Below are 20614 nucleotides of genomic sequence, written 5' to 3'. Positions count from 1 at the left end.
AACCTTCAGACAGCACTTGTAGGCTTATGCAACAGACAAGGAGAACTCCTAATAATAAGACAATATAAATCTTGGGCCTCTCTGTAAAACATGACAAGATGTGATCTGGTTCTTGGCCTGGTTTCCTTTGGTTTTGTCGAACACCCTCAGCACAGTGCTGTGACTAGTCATCTTGAGCCTAGTTTCAATGGATTTACAGGAGCTGTCATATAACATTTCAGTTCAGTCATTAAGGTTCGAGGAACGGGGAACCAAGGGAACACGTACAGTGGCTCTGATGGAGTCTTAATGCGCCCGCTGACTCTCCCTGTTCTCGTTCTGCCATTTAAATTGAGCTAATTTAGAAGAAGTGCTGAAGATTTAACTTTGAATATTGTAAAGCAGTTTAATGAGGCTTTTGTGTCCTGATTGTGTGGCTCCCCACCCATTTTCTAAAGATGGCCCAGGGGTTACTCATTATGACATCATATATCAGTCTTTCACTGGATGAGTGATGGATAGCAACACACATAGGTTAGTGGAATATAAATGGGCTGGGTGTTTTCTAGGTTTGTGTTGTACTGGGTGGAGGCGCATCCAAAAATACACAACAAAGATGTTGAGAGAGTTTGAAGGTGCCTAGAGGCATAATCTGCTCAGCACAGGGGTTTAATTTGAGCCATGAGTGTCAACAGCTTTTATGATGAAATTGTCATGATACAGTGTCTTACAGGAAAGAGGAGCCAGGACCAAAATATCAGGTAAATGGATCTGTCCGTCCAAAAAATGACCTTGTTTTGTGGTAACTTTAGGAAGGAACATTCTGTGATAAAAAGAAATGGCCCTAATTTTCTAAAGGCTGTTGTAGTCAAAGACGTCAAATAGCCAAAACCCCTTGAATGATTCCTATCATGAAGGGAACTGATGATGAAAATATCTTGCCTCGCAACTATTTTTTTTCACACTATAAATAGGGCCTATAATTAGATTGGTATGCTTCTTGTTTGTTTCAATTGCAGAAAATATCTTATTAATTTTTAAAAAATCTTGAATCTAAAACTAGACATATAAAGACAGCGAATGATGACAGCACATTCAATCAGGTATATTGTATTCCTGTAAATATCATTCACACAATTAATCTGTCTTAATTTCTGTCATTTTCTGTGCTGGTTCATTTAGATAATAGAATCTCTCATAATCTGTCCAGTAACACAATGGTACACCTTCATTGTTACCCTATCATCTTCCTGCTGTAGTTCTCATTATTATTCTCTCTACACCTGTAGTTACACTGTCATGGTCACTCTTCACCTCACATCACCACTGAGATTCACCACTTTCACATTCACATTGAGGAAACGTCTTTGACAAACAGGAGGAGTCCTATCAGTGATCAAACTATTTATCAAGTTCTATTTTTTTCATAGAATGTCATAAATAAAAGAATCTGTTTTTATGACTTCTAACCATTGGTGTGGATTAGGAGCCGAGTGGAAATGTGTGTTTGTATTTATTAACATCCCATTGTAAAAACAGTTTTTTGCCAAAAGCAGTTTTGCAATAAACATAGCAACACAAACCTGGAGTATCAGTAGTTGAACAAATGGCTTCATCTAGAATAGGCATATTATATTTCTGTATTAGCACAGTTTAGATTATTATCATTGAAACATTATTTGTTCAAAAGCATTATAATACTATTGCTGGATGAACTAATTTAAGCTTTCTCTGGGGTTCTCTCTGGGTTCTACGGCTTCCTCCTACCACCAAAATCATGCAACATAGGTGAATTTGAGATTCTAAATTGGCCATAGGTGTGAATGACCTGCTGCTGTCCAATATGGAATATGCACTGTTCATCATTGTAAATGAGAAGTGGTTCTCAATTGACTTGCCTAGTTAAATAAAGGTTAAAAAAATCCCCACTTTAGTATTGGGTATCAAAATTATGCTAATATACAGTACTTGAGTAAATGCACAAAGTGGTCAGAGTATTTGATCACCATGGGGATGATCAGATGCAGATGTCACAGATGTCAGGGTCAGTAGAGAGAGCTGCGGCTGTGAGGACACTGGATCCTGAGCCGATTAACTTTCCCACCCCCAGGGTAGCAGCGGCAAGGCAGACAGGAGCTTTTCTCAGCGTGGAGTCAAGGTGAGGACATGGTGAACCATAGACACCCAGCTGCTACCCCCAGCATTGCACCGTACAGCACTTCAGGTAATGAAACTCTTATCAGAAATTAATCCACAGTCCAGAGAAAGTAAAAACTGTAGGAAGTGGAAGTACTGACTACATTTGATGAAATCAGAATTTGGAATACGAATCATTAGAATTGTATTAGAGAAAAGAATATATCTGCGTGATTATCTTTTCATAATGGTTTCACAACGTTTCTGACAATAAATACATTTAAATTATTTGATTAAATTGAGAAGAGGTTATTTTCCACATCGTCCATAAACACACATGCGTACACCATCACAGCCACACTCAACAGCAACCAGCTGGATGACAATCAAGAAGACTGAATGCTAATTTTTTTTTGAAAAAAGGGAAGTGTATGATTTTGTAAATCAGATAGATCATTTAAAAAATTCCTGTAATTGGTGGATTCAAACAAAAGTTAAATATCAAGAGAAAAAAAATCTAATCTAGGCAAGTCAATTGAGAACCAATTCCTCATCCTTTTTATTCCAGGATGAGGAATAAAAAGGCTTTTTCACAATTATTTTAGCCAGCGTGAATGCAGTGATGTCACGTTCCTAATCCACGCTGACATGGAATGAAGTCGCAAAAATGAAATGAACAGGAATGGCTCCAAACCCTGAAATAGCCACATCAGACAGGAGTCACGGAGAATAATGTAATAGGGGTGTTTAATGTCAAGCGGAGAGATGAGGGAGGGACGGAGGGGGGAAAGTTCAGAGCTCTTCCATCCAAAATTCTGAGGGGCATTAATGTGAGACAAAATGATTTGTCACGATGAAAGCTAGAGAAGGAGAGGAAGGTGCAGGGGCAATATGTAGCAACGGTTTTGAAGTATCAGAAATGACAGAGGGTAGTTTCCATTTATTAAGAACTTCATTAGGAATTAATGTAGCTCTTTAATCAGGTGTAATGAATGTATATAGTGATAACTTTGTAAATGCGCATCTTATCTATGAGGATAAACGTTCAATTGTCCTAAATAATACTTCTCAATTTAGGAAAACACAGTTACTCTTTCTATGAACATATTTCATTTGTGTTTGGGTAAAAGTGATATTTATTGACATTATGAGATAGATTGAGCTGTCAGCTATAATAAACAGATGGAGCTCCTGTGCTTGTCTTCTTTTGGCACATGTCACTGAAGATGAAATGTCACTATCACCAGAAAGACCGTAAAAAGTTTATTTAGACAGCCAATCTCATTAATGCAAATTACACCTATCTGCCTGCAACTGGCAGGAGCTGAGACGTCTCCTCATCTCCGACTGTCGTTTACTTCACTGGTGCTGCCCAGCTGCTGTTCTCATACTTTGTGTTCCTTCTTCTTTTCATTCTCAGATTTAAGTCTACATTTCAAAAACTTCACATAAGTGTGTGTTTTTGATTTTATTCCAGTAACAATTGTATAAATTCCTGCATTTAAAAAAACAACCCCAACAACTTTATAATGCTGTGTATGAAATCTGATGTGAATGTAACTGCATTATGTTATATGGTATCGTGCATTAAAAATACAATGTAAAAGGAAAGAAATCATTTTAATACTGCATCGCTACTGGAATGTCGTTGAGCTATTTACATTGTAAACCTTTGTATGAAGAGCAGAGCATCATGGGAAAGTGACCCTTGTTGTAGGGTGAGATGCTGAATCCCAAAATGTTCCTTTTCTGTGAACGATTGTGTGAATAGTTCCCGCTGATGATGAGCTGGCGTGCTGTGTGGCAGCCACTCCAACCGCTGCAGAAAGTGTGAATGAGTGAATGCACGTTTGTGTTAAAACTGACTAGTCAGATTAGAAAGGCACTTTAGAGGTATAATCCACTAACCAGTTTAGTAGAAGTGTTACAGTATAAGTCAAATTCAATGTGGAAAACGTACAGTGAGTGAAATGTAGTTAACATATTTTAGATATACATTATTTTACTTTGACCAGTTTCATGTTGTAAATTTATTAGAGAGGATCCAACCCAGTTCAGCTCCATACATGGTTCATTGACTGGAATTATTTGATTTAAAGAATAAATTCCTGCATTGACTTCAATTATTTACAATCTCAATTTTTTCATTTTTGCAACACCTTCTCTGATCAGCATTTCTCTCGATGTCTTCCGGGTTTCCATTTGAAAGCTGTACAGACGTGTTTTACCTGTAGTCATGGAAGCAGAATTGAATCCCACTTAGCCTGCTCTCTGGGAAGTAAAACCCTCTCATTTAGACACGCACGCAATGGATATGTGAGCTGCCACCTGTGATTATGGTTCAGTTACATAACACGGGTTCCAGTCTAGATGTGTGAACCTTCTGATCTACTGTTGTCCAGATTTGCCGCACCACACTGTCAAAGTCTGGATCGCTACCTGATGCTGGCAGGGTTTAAAAAAAAAAAGAATAGTAGTCGAGACAGAGATAGATAGATAGATAGAGAGAGGGAGAGAGAGAGAGAGAGAGAGAGAGAGAGAGAGAGAGAGAAGAGAGGGAGAGAGAGAGAGTGAGAGAGAGAGAGAGAGAGAGAGAGAGAGAGAGAGAGAGAGAGAGAGAGAGAGAGAGAGAAAGAGAGGGAGAGAGAGAGAGTGAGAGAGAGAGAGAGAGAGAGAGAGAGAGACTGATGAATCATTGGTGATGAAGCTGGTGCTGGGCCAGTACGCCTGTATTTAGAAACTTCTCACTCTTTCAACCCCCTCTCATTCTAATTGTCATCTCTTTTAGCATTAGACCAATGACGGGATCTCTGAAAAGAAGCGAGACAAGGGGGGAGCATACACTCAGCTCTGGAAATAATGTCAGACTGTCAAAAAAAACCGCCAGTATCCTCAACATTGATGACGAAATCACAGATGTCTTCACCAAAGACGATGGAGACCGATGACTATCCCAGACAGAGTGACACACTAGTCTTCTGTAAACACCGAAAACCGGTCTTTCCTGGGAGAAATAATGTTCACCCTGAGGACTTTGAATGTAGGACAGCGTTATAAAATCCAATGGAATAAAATGGTGACTAACAGACTGACAGGTGTGCGTCAAATTCATTCCATTTTGCGCAGGAGTCCTGGTGTGACAAGACTGCAGTAGTGTCAAACACACATGTACCCAAGCTCATGCAGGCATCCTCAGGTCAAATGTTGTTGATGAGTTGATGATGACAAGTGTGAAAGGCATCAGTCTGCACTGAGACACAGCACCTGACAGTTTACTATATCAATACACTCATACTGCACAGTGCAACTTTCATGAATAAAAGAGTGTTGCAGGTCAAACGTCAGTCGGCTCAGTGTTTAATATTCTCACCAGGTGCCGCAAAGGTTTTTTTAAACTCTTTTCTCAGGAGGATCTGGTGTGATAACAGGACTCCTCTCAGAGCAGACGCGCTTGAAATGGCAGCAAATTTGGGGCTTTTAATTTCACGTGGGAAGACTTTTCTTCTTCGTAGCGCTGTTTCCATTCACTTATGATTAGCGTCTGATCAAAAACAATGGCGAATTGTCTGCTTGGGTTTTCTGAATGATATGTCTGTGCATCAAGTTGCTGTCAACTGGTGGTGCCATGACGTGGGAGTAAGTGAGAGAGGCAACAAGAGGGAGAGAGAAAGAGAGGTGGGGAGGAGAACAGGGAGGGAGGGAGGCTGCAAATGGTAGTTTTCTGTGACACCACAGAGGGAGGGAGAGAGGTAGAGAGAGAGAGAGTGAAGAAATAGTCAGAGGGAGAGTGTAAGAGAGAGAAGTAATTCAACTAGATCAGATTGCAATAGATTGATAGAGAGAGCCATTCAGTTAATAAGCAGTGAGGGAGTATTCTACAGTTTAATGAGAGACGTGAAGGATGGACTTCACCTCAGTAAAGATGAAGGATGAGAAGACGAACCAGTAAAGACATGACCCCAGAAGATGGAGATACAAAATACTGATTTTTCTCTCGGATAATTCGCTGATCGACTGGCTCGGCCCGAGAATCTGGAGTGACTTAACCTGGTTGGAACTACGTTTCATCTACACTCACAGAGCAGCACCTAAACAAAAAACAAAAAAACAGGCTGGAGATCAAGGAAGGATGAAGAAATTCAAAGGGGGTCTGTGCCTTGTCTTGAAGATGATAGAGTGGTTTTCTCTACTGATGGACTAACACACAATACGGGAGCAGCTGCAGGGGCAGATGCAGAGTATGCCCCGGTTTGATTAACAGGAGCATTAGGAGAGAATACATCACCTTTTACTTCTGCACGCTGTGGGGAGGACGTATAATAAAGGTAAGAGAAGGATGGAAAATTCGGTACTTGTCGGATGTCAAAGATCTGCATTAGACAAGTGGCACACAAGCTTAATTTAAGTTGCAATTTTTGTTGCAATTTTTTCTTTCCAGTTTGATGTTGTCATCAAATGTGTTTTGAAAGCCCATTGTATTCAAAACACATATTTAAAAGTGACTACAGTACTTGTTTAGTAAAGAAAGAAAGCCCTTTCTTTGGATATGTCTACACAGGATCTCATGCAGGGTTAGATTATGCAGCCATGAGGGCCCTGCCTGAAACAGGCTCCCAGTTCCTGATTAAAGCAACAACAAATATAGATAAATGAAACACAACAATATGCATTAAAAAACAATCACTTCAAACAAAACCAAAATCCCGAGGATGAGCCTGAAGTATCCGTTTTAAATGATCTCAAATCATAGCTCAGGCACAGGCAGAGCAGGGTGATGGGTTATGAATGCATTGTGTGATGATCAAATAATCAATTATTCAGTCAAAAGAAATTGAGTTGATGAAAAAAAAAAATGCATCAATTTTTAAAGTAATATTTTAAAAAATGCCCCGAAAAATTGTTGAGTTGCTGCTGTTTGTTACAAACCAAATAGCTGTGACTTTTATAACAGTCGTCACACAAAATTTGTAAACTTAGGCCAGTACTCAAACTGAGAATATGAATAAAACGACATCAAAAACCAAAAAAAACCTAATTAATACCAATATTGGAATAAATTAAAACTTAAAAGCTAGACAATAGTTTAATCGTTGAACTTGATGTGAACAAACATATTTCTATATTTCATCATCACATTTTAAAAAATCAGCGACTCTTCATTGAGATCAAAGTGGCATCATCCTGCTTTTCATCTCAGCTCATTTAGGTTCATTTTCATCATTTGTTATTTTATTATTATATTAGATATAAAGAGGGCCTGAACACACTGGAAACAGAAGTAGAATCCTCCATAAAACAGACACAATACTACATCTGACAGGCCACAGCTATTTCCTATTTTCAAATATTTTCTATTACTTTGTGTCATATATCAGTCATGTTTTATGTTAGTTTGAGTTATCTAGCAAAGTATAACTTAAAATTGAAAATTACAGTTCAGCCTTATTGAAAACAAATAGCCTTTTATGACTGGAAACAAGCAGTCTAAAAAACTACACAAAAACCTTTTAAAAAGCGAGAAGCTCACATGTTAGAATGGTGTATTGAGGTGATTGAAAAGTAAAGTAGCTACAGGTGCAGCTAGAAAAAAAATACAGGTTTAATTCTTCTTGTGTGATTTTTCAGCTGTTACACAACTATTTTATGGACACTTGTCTTTTCATTTCTCTGCCACCAACTGAGACAACATCTGGGCCCAGGGGACGCCAACATCAGTCTACTAGGCTGGGATGGTCTTTGGTTTCTACGAATTACCAACCAATTTAATGAATCACATTTGAAAACAACATGTTTTTATAACATGCTGTATATCAGACAACATCTCTGAATGGTGATACGGTGTTACTTTCTATAGGAAAATACCTGTAGGTCACTTGAGACGAGATTGGTTCTGCATGGTGAGCTATAGGAAAATACAATGACATCTGAGCCTTGGCTCTTCCTTCACAATGGCCCTGGGAGGTGGGCTGTGATCGTAGTGGCTGAGCTCAGTTTCCTGCATGCATGTCTTGTGATGAGGCACCCTCTCCTGCTCCATCTCATTGTTCCTCCCAACCACTTCCATTATTTTGCACATCCAATTATTCATTCCATTCATCCTAATATGCTGCAAGCTAATCATCTGTTCTAGTCAGTTCTCTCAACAGCACAAGAGCACACACGGCCAGACTAGGTGACAAAAGTCTACCCAAGTAATTATTGCAAATGACTTTCTGTGTCCCACCTTATGCACAATGCAGTACGGCTTTCCCTGAACTGTTATTTCACAGAATAAGAATGAACAACTGTTATTTAAGACACAATCTTGATCCAAAAAAGTTGGAATCACAACCATAAGTCAAAACACAATTCTGCTGAGCACAGTCCTCAGCCTTACACAACTTGTTGCCATTTGTTTATTTAAAAAAAACAGTATTTATATGTGTTTGTTCTATAACAACAACAACAACAACAACAACAACAACAACAACAACAATAATAATAATAATAATAATAATAATAATAATAACAATTATAATCATAATAATTAGTAGTAGTAGTGATAGCAGTTGTAGTAGTAGTAGCAGTAGCAGAAGCAGTAATAGAAGTAGTAATACTGTAGTAGTAACAACAGCAGACCTTAAACTTCACTCAAGTGGGGGGTTTTTATTCCTATAATTAGCCATATGTGAAGCCACATACTCTTATCTGCATGGATAAATAACCACAGATTGACTCTTTAACTTATCATTTACAGTAGTACATTGAAATGTTAGTTTAATTCAACTGAGCTCGCAATTTGATTTGCTCATATCTCAAACAATGTTTTTCCCATTCAATATACTGTAACTAAAACCATTTAAAACTATTCCAGCCTTGTAAAAAAGTCCTAAACTCCCTGTATTTAGAAAAAACCCCCACATTATTTGTCAACCAATACACATGCATACTTTACCTGTGCATGATTAGTGTATATATGTTATGTAAACAGTGATAAAACTCACGAGCACTTGCGAGCAATGTCTTTACATAGTCTTTTCCCAACACATGGGAAAGAACGAGATGTAGTGTCAGCTGCATTACCGGTGTGTCATAACTCAAATTTTCTCTTGTATATCAAACAAAATAAGGACAAGTGATGGATCGTATCTCAAAAACATTCGTAACTGATACAACTCATATGTCAAAGTACTACTGTACTTGAAATTAGCTGCATTTCAGCTCTAGCCAGCACTGACCTTCTGGTGTGCTAAAGACTGAATGTCTGGAACATGTGAACTAGCTGGTGACATACAGTATAATCATTTTTAAACACAATACTTTCTGCCTCTTGAAGGGACATTCTGATGAGAACTTCCCCCAAGGATTTCTGCAGTTACCTAATGACTCTGAAGCACACAGAGATGGGTTTTTTTACTTTTATTCGACCTTATCACTCCACACTGGACACTACACAACTGCAGCATGATATGGAGGCTGTGCACCATGTCTTGCTGCTCAAAGACCTGAGATGATGTTGAGTTTCAGCTTCTGACTACTATGCTTTCTATGCCATAAAGCCAAGATCACCTGCAGCTACATAGGTGACCAACTGAGCGCATGTATATTTAGATTAACTGTCTAGGTGAAAATAAACACGGGACTAGCTACAACTGTAAACAGATGAGATAATCTTGTTTTGGTTGACAGATTTACATATTTTGCAGTAGTGACAGTTACTATTTCTATCATTGGCAGCTGTGCTCCTTTGGGAATACACTGTGATAGTGTAGGAACAAAAAAATGGACTTCTGAACTAGAATTATAGATCATAACATTTAGCAACAGTATGCTTACCTGATGAGAAAGGATTTGATCCCTGAGGGAAAATTTAAGAGCGTGGATGAGGTAATCTGACTCCAGATCAGAACTTCCACCTGAAAGAGCGTGAGCGGGGACGGCATCAGCGTGAGGGTACGGCAGACGGCAGGGCACCCGGGATTTGGGAACGCACATGAGTGAACTGTCAAGTCTTCAGGGCCCAAATCAGGCAGGCACACACAGAAGGGATGTGGCCAGGCGATAAAAGCTGTCTGCCAGAAGGGCCTCGGTCCAGCCTCAGGGGTAAAAAGATGTTGACCCAGAGGCTCAACATCCCGTGTAGCGGCCAGGTTATCTGTTGTCTGACAAAGAAAATCATTTGACAACCATATCGATGTTCCACAAAATCATTTTGAAACATGTATTCTGGGCTATAATATCATCTGTCTAGTGTGTTTGTTGTAATATTTTCTAATGTTTCATTATGTAATCAATATGTAATGTGGAGCACTACATGTTTGAAGCAACGTAGGAGGGGAGTCTAAATTTACTGTATCCTCAAAACACCATTAATAAAATGCTACATTTTACACAATGGGGCCAAATGAAGTTTCTCCATCCTTGCTTAAAGTATCTAAATTTGTATGTCCATGGAAACAGGAGCACACTTACAAATCCCATGTGAGGATGTTCAAACACACACCATACAGTCCTTCTGCCCTAAAAAGAGGATACTGCTGAGAGGATAAAACCAAAGTGAATTAAGTTTAAAGAGTCATGTTTGTCTGTTGTGATGGATGGACATGATCCACGTCCAGCTTGTGATGACTTAGCTCGAGTCCACTGCAGACTGTCTTTCTGATTTGAAAGACAAAAGCACAGGTGGTGCCACGTGACAGACGTGGATCTGTTCTGAAGCCGGCTCTTCAGTTACCCATCCAACATCAAACAGGACAACACTTCAGAGCAAGCCAATAGAGTGGAGATGTTTATCGAGAGAAGGATGGTACAGAGATGCAGTTTTATGTGACCAGCACAGGATGATAAACCCTAGTAGTAGAGAACAGGGTATGAAAACGGTGTTTTAATAAAGCTTAATAATATTGAACAGACCAAAAATAATCTAACAATATTTTATTCGTTTTATTATTATAGGGCTTAGTGTTAAAATACTTAATAATGTCAGTAAATCTAGGTGGAGTTGAGCCAATCTGCTGTATTCAACCAAGATGCCTAATTTCATTCAAACAGGTAACAAAGTGATAAAACTCACATGCAGTTAATTCTGGATAATGATTGATTAATGTCAGAGCCCTTTTTATTTAAGTCCTGTGTAACAAAATGTTTAACCAACATGCTACAACAGCTCTAGGTTGGCTCTTTGATGATGTTTCCTACACACGTGGTGTGATTTGAACATCATGTCACCAAGAAATGCTCACAATGTTCTCTTCTCCTGACTCTATCTACAGGGACTGGATTAAAGTCTCCCACTGCTCCTTTTCCTTGAGTCTCTAAAATGGAAGTTCACCAGTGATCAAGCAGCGAGGGGCCTTGATCACACTCTGGGATACCAGGCCTGCCCTTCTGCTCCGCCCGTGCAGTTGGAAGCACGGCCCGGGAGCATGAGCGTGGGAAGGAGCAACCGCTATAGCATCGTGTCGTCAGAGGAAGAAGGTCTGCGCCTCACTACCATGCATGGCATGAATGGTTTCGGCAATGGCAAGATCCACACACGTCGCAAGTGTCGCAACCGCTTTGTCAAGAAGAATGGCCAGTGCAATGTGCAGTTTGCCAACATGGAAGACAAGTCACAACGATACATGGCCGACATATTCACCACGTGTGTTGATATTCGCTGGCGATGGATGCTGGTTGTCTTCACGCTTGTCTTTGTCATCTCGTGGCTCGCTTTCGGCTTAGCCTTTTGGGTTATTGCTTTGCTACATGGGGATCTGGATAACCCAGCTGGAGATGACAACTTTACTCCATGTGTCCTGCAGGTCAATGGATTCATCGCTGCATTTCTTTTCTCAATTGAAACACAGTCTACCATAGGTTATGGCTACCGCTGTGTAACTGAGGAGTGCCCAGTGGCTGTCTTCATGGTGGTCTTCCAGTCCATAGTGGGCTGCATTATTGACTGCTTTATGATAGGGGCTATCATGGCCAAGATGGCGAGGCCTAAGAAGCGGGCAGAAACACTGTTGTTTAGCCACAATGCCGTCATTGCCATGCGGGATGGAAAACTGTGTCTCATGTGGAGGGTAGGGAACCTTCGCAAGAGTCACATTGTAGAAGCCCATGTCAGGGCACAGCTCATCAAACCTCGGATCACTGATGAGGGGGAATATATTCCTCTAGATCAGATAGACATAAACGTGGGCTTCGATAAAGGCTTGGACAGGATTTTCTTGGTTTCACCCATCACTATTCTCCATGAGATAGATGAGGAGAGTCCCCTTTTTGGGATCAGCAAACAGGACTTGGAGACATCAGACTTTGAGATTGTAGTCATCTTAGAAGGTATGGTTGAAGCAACCGCTATGACCACACAGGCTCGTAGTTCTTACTTGTCTTCAGAGATCTTTTGGGGTCACCGCTTTGAGCCAGTCTTGTTTGAGGAGAAGAACGTGTACAAGGTGGATTACTCTCACTTTCACAAAACCTACGAGGTACCATCCACCCCCCGCTGCAGTGCCAAGGAAATGGTGGAGAGCAAGTTCCTAGTTCCCAGCTCCAACTCCTTCTGTTATGAAAATGAACTGGCCTTCCTAAGCCGCGATGATGAGGAGCAGGAAGTGGGTGGTGGAAGTAGGGTACTGGCAAACCTCAGTCCGGATCGGAACAGCCGACATGAGTTTGAACGTTTGCAGGCCACCAGGGCACTGGATCAGAGGTCATATCGTAGAGAGTCGGAAATATGACCTCTACCCATCGACCCACGATCAACTCTTAATAACTTTATTCAAGGTTAATAATGCAGAACAATGCAAAGTGCCATAGGATAAGCTGATAGTTATGAAAGACTGGAAGTTAAATAACAGCTGCAGAAGGGACCTACATGGAAGGAATGAAAAGCAAAAGCACACAGCCTAGAAATACGTGGTAAAGAATGTCTACAATCAAGGAAAAGGCTAAAGAAAGACCTTCTTCCTCAATGGAAACTTGAATTTTATTTTTTTTCAAATGGTCATTTTGAGTTAAGAATCTTCAATGACATTGCGTTAAAAATGGTTGACAGAACCATGAAATCCAATCTTAGGTGTAAATACATTGCGTGTTTTGTGTGCAGTATCAATTTCCACAAACATCTTTTAAAAGAATGACATTGCAAATTCAACTTGTTCCTGGGCACAAATAACAATTTCACGTGGTTTAACTCTCATACTCTCCATGCTTTGCTGTAATTTGTTAGATTTGTGTAAAATGACACATTGACAATCTGTGCACTGCAGCATTCAGATGCAATAAGCCACGATGAAACAACTGACCCATGAGCCACCGAGTACAACATTATTCAACACCCTCAATTTAGGGTTTGTTGGTATAAACGTAGGAAGAGTATGCACAATTAATTGCACTATGAAGAGCATAACAGCATTACTGAGCAGAAGTGTACATTTTTATATCCTCTTAATGCCTCCTACTTTAAAATCACCAATATTATGATTTTATTGCACCAACCTACACGCATCATGTCATGTGCAAACACAAGTGAGGAGTCAGGTAAAATATAATAAAAGCACAAAGTATATCAAGAGGCGTTTTGTACTTTCAGATCTTTTGTAGCGCTTAAAAGTACAGGTTGCAAGATCCAGGGTTGTATCCATCAGAATGAAAACATTGTAGTAAGAAATTTGTAATCCCACAAAAAATGCACCTTAAGTTTTCCTTTACTTTCACAACTTCAGCTATTATCTTATTAAACTGAGTTCAGCTGACACTTCTATGTTTATAGTCATTTACGGGTTTCCTTCACGACTTGACTGTAAGGATTTCACAAAAAACAGAACATAACAGAATAGAACAGCCTCAAGTGTTTATGTCCTCTTAAAACTGAATCTATGCATACTGATAGCAGTATAAATGGACAAAAATGCAACTGAGAGGACATTTGAAGAATGAATTGCTTTAATCTACAGTTCATGTGATAGAAAAGCTCTTTTAAGAGCAGCTATAATTTTAATATTTATTAACTTAAAGAATTAATCTTGCTTTAATTTTTCTTGTCAAACTTCAGATTTGTTAAAACTTTCAAAATGTGCACAGGGAGGAAGAAATACTCCTGATAAGTTTCTTTGGCTGCAGAGTCCTGTGGTTCTTCAGTGAAAGCTTTAGGTGTTCTTGGAGTTACAGGCCTCAACTGCAGATGCTTACAAAAGAAGCACCAAGAGAACTAATGTTTCCACAATTTTGTTTGCTGATAAGGTTAGAATGGTCCAACTGCATTTCTCAATTTGAAATAACCGGGCCCAAATCTTCCATCAAATTACATCAACAGCAGTCAAACTTTAGTGCTCTTCATATTCTTATAATATTTGAGCTATTGTATTGTCAGAGTTAGCCACTGCTTCCAGCATCACTTGAACTGTAGATGAGTCACAGTAAAAAATATTATTGATCATGTATAATTAAATGTTTCCTTTAACAGGTTATGGTATTGTGCAGGGCAGGTTTAGTGAAAAATCCTGTTATTGCTTCCAATGCCGACAAAACAGAACTGAAAACGATTTCTTCCTTTGTTTTCACACGTCATAGTGATTCCTCTGGAGTCACAAACACCACATACTGTAGATGGCTGAATGCATTTTAGTGATATATTGACTCAATGAGTTAAGACACTGGTCCAAAGCCTGAATGGAAGCAATAAATGCTGAAGTACACCTTTATGAATTAGTTTCATATTCTTAATGATTCTGTAGTAAAAGATGCAAATGCCTAATTCTGGATTCACAGATAGCAAGAGAAAGGCTTTAGTTTTTATTGTACTCAAATGATTCCTTAGATTTTATACCAAAGTACAGTAATGAAGTATAGCTCAAACAAAAGTTTTGGGATGATTGTTCCCAGCATACACATTTTCCCCAAAAAACATTTTAGCCCAAACTTTAAAAATGGTCAATATTTCAGAAAGGTGTTTGCACATGGTGTGTTTTTAGACCTCAGTCATTCTTGAAAATACAGCATTAATTATAGCCACAAACTTTAAACGCAAATCAGTTAAATTCTTAAGTAGCAGTCGTAGATTCAATCATTGGTAACAATGTACGCAGTAGATTAAAAGAGAACTTTATGATGCATGATGGCATTTTTATTTATTAAGCATGAACAATAATTTCCAAAGATAAACCATTATTCTGGATTCCTAGTCAGCATTTATAATTCAGACCTCAACATGTTTAGCTAGTGTCACAGAACACATTTTATAGCAAACTCCTTTTACCTCACTGAGAAGTCGATGTCACCTACCTGTGGAGCAGTTTTGGTTAACTGTCATTAATAAATAAGTATCCATAAATAGCATTATACATATATATAAAAGAAGAAAAAAGTACAACAGGAAAACAAAGAGGAGAACCATAAAATGGTTGTTATTTTGGTCACAATGACTTATATTTTCCTAATAGTTTGCCGCTAGCAGTATGCTTGACTTTATGATATTTCATAGTGACATGTTGCTTTTATAGAAAACTGAAGGATGTAGTAAAACTTTTTTTTTTTAGTTAATAAGTGGTCTTTTCCCAACCCTTAAAAATATATTATGCTCATTGCCTTCTGGGAAGGTTCTATACACTGATGTGTGACGGTTCTGTACCTATTGCTACTACTACTGTACTTAAATTTCAGTGGTTTAAAAAAAGTGACAGGCCAGCATCTTCCATGCCAAGTCACTGAGATGCATAGCTCAATCATTTGACTGAAGGATTTTATTTTTGTTTGTCTTAACTTTGTTGTTGCCCACAAAATGAGCCCTTCAAAATGAAATATACAAAAGAATTTTAGTGACTTATAAAAGTTTATAGTGGAAACTCATAGTAAGGTTAGAAGAATAACAATAGAGAGCAGGCAGGTTGAATAAACCTGCTTATTTTTATACAAAGTTCCTTTTGATAGAATACAACAATAAATACTTTCAGTACTACGATGAAATCACTATTATGAGGCAAGCGTGTGATTGTCTCAATCATTTAATTTCTGTTGTTTCATTTCCGCACAGATGCTCATGATATTTCTCTTAAAGGGATGGTTGGAAAAACCTTTGACCTCTGTAGAAGTCTTCCTATGTACTGCAGCAATGTCCACTGGGCTTCTGGTTTTAATTCAAGTTATTTAAACTGTTCAATTAAAAATTAACTGTTATAAACATGTTTTCTTTATTCTTTTGTTGAACCCTGCCCATCACAGGCTCAACTGTACTGACATGTAAAGTCCAATACCAACATCCTCCAGCCTCATGAATGGATTAAGTGGTAGCAGAGGTAATACATCACCATGAGGGCTGCTTTAAGAAGGCAGATCAAGATTCGTGTCACCAAAGTCAGATGACTTCCTGGTCTTGGGCCAATTATTCAAGAAGGCTCATCAATTAATCACTGTGACACACAAACAATCAGCTGGGCCTGGAGGCTTTTGGCACAGCTAATCCAGGCAACAAGCCCACAGCTGTCCTCAGATCAATGCGAGAGGCCAGTGTTACTTCTGCTACCACCTCAGAACCAAGGAAAGCCTTTTTTTAGGTTGGATTTTACAATGACCCCTTTTTTTCCATACATATTTTGTCCTGTGATGGCAGGAAAAACACAGGTTTTCCTTTAGACAAATACATGGAGGGATTATATTCAGCTCATTTGGTCTCAGACAGTCACTCCATGAGAGGTTACAGGCAGCCGTTGTTAGAAATTTCAACATGCCTGTGTTTTTATAAGATAATTCTACACTCCTTGCTGTGAAAAATGACTGCAGTTAAGTGTCACACTAAACATGCCACTGTGAAGTGTGCAGTGAACCAGTGGAGGGTGTTTCAGGTTAAAAATAATACCAGTGACTGAGCGACATCAGCTGATATTTGATTCTTTTAATCACATTTGTAAAAAGAGTTTTTTTATATGTTTGGTAAATGATTGTGCCCACTAAATGTTCTAAGTAGGATATTTTGCTTTGAAAATCAACTTTTTGTCTAGTTTTGATGTTTCGTATGTGGATTTTATAGTATGATTTCCTTTCACGGAAACACAAACCAACATTTGCCTTCAATATCCTACCGTTATTCATTGGCCAATCTGTGTTGATTAGGTCACCTGATTTTCAAGCATAATATAATTTGGGATTAGAATGATGTTCTTAAAGATGCTTTAGATCATGCAATTTGAAATAAAAGGGTATTTGTTCCACAAATTTAGTTGAATTATGACTTCTGCTCTGCTGTCATCCTGGTGTAAAAAAACAACTTCTTTCATATGACTGAAGATGGAACTGAGTCATCAAAAGTATTGCTTTTCTTCCTTTTCTAAAGCCTTTATAAAAATGTTTTAAAGAAATCAATTGTAGCACAATTAATTAATATTTTGGCTGCTGTCAATCATCCTGCCTGATCTCTTTGTATTGGATCTGTGCACCAGTTTTTTGTGAGTCAGGTTTCAGTTTGGGGTGAATAAATCGCCCACAGTGAATGACAGATGTAGGATTAACATGCTGGCCTCTGGTTTTGCTGAGCTAAGGTGCCGGATCTCAGGCCTGTATCACAGAGGCCATGCTGAGAGCATTTGATTATGCAACATGGCCTGGGAAGCGGAGGCTTTGTGTGGCTTGGATTCACACAGAGTGGAAGTGAAGTTTAGGATTAGAGGTGGACAATGTTAATGAGTGTTAATGAGTCTGATTTGTTAAAGTATTACAGATTATTCATCACTGTCAGAGAATTTGATTCACTCTGAAAGGGAACCAATTTTTGATGGCTGTGATGTCTATTGTGCTGTAATCATCAGAATCAAAGCCAAGAGGTGCTGGACTTAAAAATAATCTGACTGTTTTGCAAGTGAAATGGTTGCAATGGAAATCCAATTCTATGCCTTACAGATGGGATGTATACCCACTGAGAATGAGCTAAATAACTCTGAACCGGCAGTCTCCCAGGATATTCTTATTTCTTTGCGGGAATACACGTGTCCATCTGTACAAAAATGTCTCCTGCAGGTGTTAGTTGTTTAATTTTGTAATATATACAGGAAGAGACAGACGCGTAGACAGACAAATATGTTTTTCATTTCCATGTCATCGTGATATTTTGAATAAATTACGCAATAGCCAGTCGACACCCAAGATCCCTCGGGAATGTCCCCTCTGTGACTCCCAGCGAACGGTAGATGGAGCCAGCTGGGGTCTGGACTCACACGTGTGCTTCAACAATTTAAAACAAAAAGCATTACACCACCCACAGACTGCAGCCATCCAGACTAGCTGGCCAAGCTAATTATAATTAATTCTGGAACAAACTCCCTGTAACTCGGCCTGAACTGAGGAGAAGTTGTGTTGAAGAGGCTAAATAAAGCTCCTCGGTGTCAGGTCTCATGTGGCTCTTTGGCTAAAATCACTGAAAGTACTTTCTGTCAGTTCCTGTGATAGAATCAATCAATTCATGCAGCAGGTCTGACGTTCATGCTGTCATTGTTTTAATCGTTTTCCATCCAGATTCTGCCTTTAGATGGTACTATAAAGGAAATGATGAGACACTTGACCACAGATGAGTTGTCTTGAAGCATTGACTGGTCGAAAGCAGAAATTGATCTGTCTGAGGTCTTTAAGTGTAATGAGACTTTACCAATGACTGAGATATGTTTTATGTAGCCTGTTGTTAAATGAGACGACACACAAGCCCTGTCCGACTGCCCACGCTCGTCGCCTTGTGCGATAAGCCAAGAACCCACTGCTGTCATCCGACGGCTGTCAACATGGCACAAATAAACACCAGAAGACTGTAAATGTGAATAAAATATTTTTTTAGGCATTGTTTGAGTGGGGATAACAGCCTGTCACCAGGCGCTAGTGTAACAGTGTGCTACGATATTAAATAAATATTGTGACATTTTTAAAAGACGAGAATTGGACCATAGGAGAAGTACTGGCATAAAGAATCAAATGAATGATGGTTGCGTTCAGCAGTGATATGATTTACTGTGACACTTAAATAGAAGGTTATTAGTAACAAATGTGCTTTTCTTGGAATGACATTCCAAATGCTGGCTGTGAAAATGACACCATCAACTCTTGTCTATCAAAAGCTGTCACCACATGTGTCTCAGCCTCATGCTTATGACCAGCAAACGACAAAAGACGCATCTGAAAATGTTCCACAAGACCCGACAACTTGATGTTCGGACAGGTTCCACTGGCTGGTGAGAACTCTGGGAACTAAATGTGTGTGATGTCACAGGAGAGAAATGTGTCCGAGCAGAGAGAGGAAGAGGGGTCAAATTAGACAAGGAGATTAAAAAACAGTTTCTTTACATTAAAAATGAATTCGTTAGTAGATTTTGTATGTTCAAACACAGCCAATAAAGTTATTTAAATTAGGTATAATGGTTCATTCATATTGCAAGGATGAACAAACAAATTTTAAGCATTTAACTTACAACAAATATATCTTTCTAAAGCGGATTTGAGTGATTTGCACGTGTGGTTCTAGATCAGATTCAAAATCAGATCAGGAATCCGTGTAAACTTGCACATGTATTGTGTTCTGTTGTTATTAACCAGAGTTGACAGTGCAGCAAAATGGAATGAGTAGAGAGGAGGGGTAAGAACAACAATGCAGATCGTCAGCTGTTTACAATCTGTGAACAGCTGACCAAGTGTTTGCAATTTTCCGGAGAACATGTCATGCAGACATTCACCACTAGTGCCTCCGTTTCACTTTGAATACAGATATGTTGTTTTTGTTGTTGTATTTGGTGACATAACGAAACTGAATCGATACGTGAGGGCCTGTTGTATCCACATTAGAGTTAAACACAGGTCAATATAAACTATCAATGAGGCTCATAATGAGAATATAGCCATAGTTTTACAGGGAAAACCACATGTTACTCACCCCCGTGCCAATAGAATATGCTTTATTTGATGCTTTCCAGCATGCATTGCTGTCTGCCAATGTTTGTTCACTTTGGGTTCGGGTTTGTTTTGTCACCAAAGCCTGGATGCATAAATCTTTTAAACCTAAATATTTGATTTCCCAAACAAATGTTCATCTGTATTCTTTTTATCATCAGCTGTTCCTCACAGGCACTCCGATCTGAGAGAGGGGTGTGCAGCATTAAACATGGTAACACATTATGTGCCCTGTCTTCTCTCCATTACAATATGTGCCTCAAGTCTGTCCTGATACATAGAGTAACATGAAAGGACAACCAGAGGGGACATGTGGAGGGGTGCGCTCTCATTTCCTGCCTCTCAACCCTTACAAATGACCTATGTGGGCCTGCAGTCCCTCTGTTTTTGAAGGAAAGCAAGACAGTTAACTTATGTCCTGTATAAAAGTAGAAAATCCCTGGTGTCACCTATGTGCAGCTCTACCCTTGAGATATCACTTCTATTTACTTTACAGGTGGATGCCATCAGTTTTTCTGAAAGGATCCAATGGAAATTTGTTCCAAACACATTAGAAATGCAAACATTAAAGCTTTGGTGATATTTGCTGAGGGTTTAAGGAAGCAGCTGTTTC

At 39.1% G+C, this 20614-nt stretch overlaps 1 protein-coding gene across 1 annotated transcript; it reads left to right on the top strand.

The window, feature by feature from the left end:
• The first annotated feature begins 11519 nt into the window (after window positions 1-11519).
• Window positions 11520-12821, top strand: kcnj12a (potassium inwardly rectifying channel subfamily J member 12a). Its single transcript, XM_068305479.1, has one exon. The coding sequence runs from the start codon at window positions 11520-11522 to the stop codon at window positions 12819-12821; it is 1302 nt and encodes a 433-aa protein (XP_068161580.1).
• Window positions 12822-20614: the final 7793 nt, after the last annotated feature.

Source organism: Antennarius striatus, chromosome 21 (assembly GCF_040054535.1).
Source record: "Antennarius striatus isolate MH-2024 chromosome 21, ASM4005453v1, whole genome shotgun sequence".
In the NCBI taxonomy this organism is placed as follows: domain Eukaryota; kingdom Metazoa; phylum Chordata; class Actinopteri; order Lophiiformes; family Antennariidae; genus Antennarius; species Antennarius striatus.
Note: the sequence above shows the minus strand (reverse complement) of the source record. Positions and strands in the feature narration are given on the sequence as shown.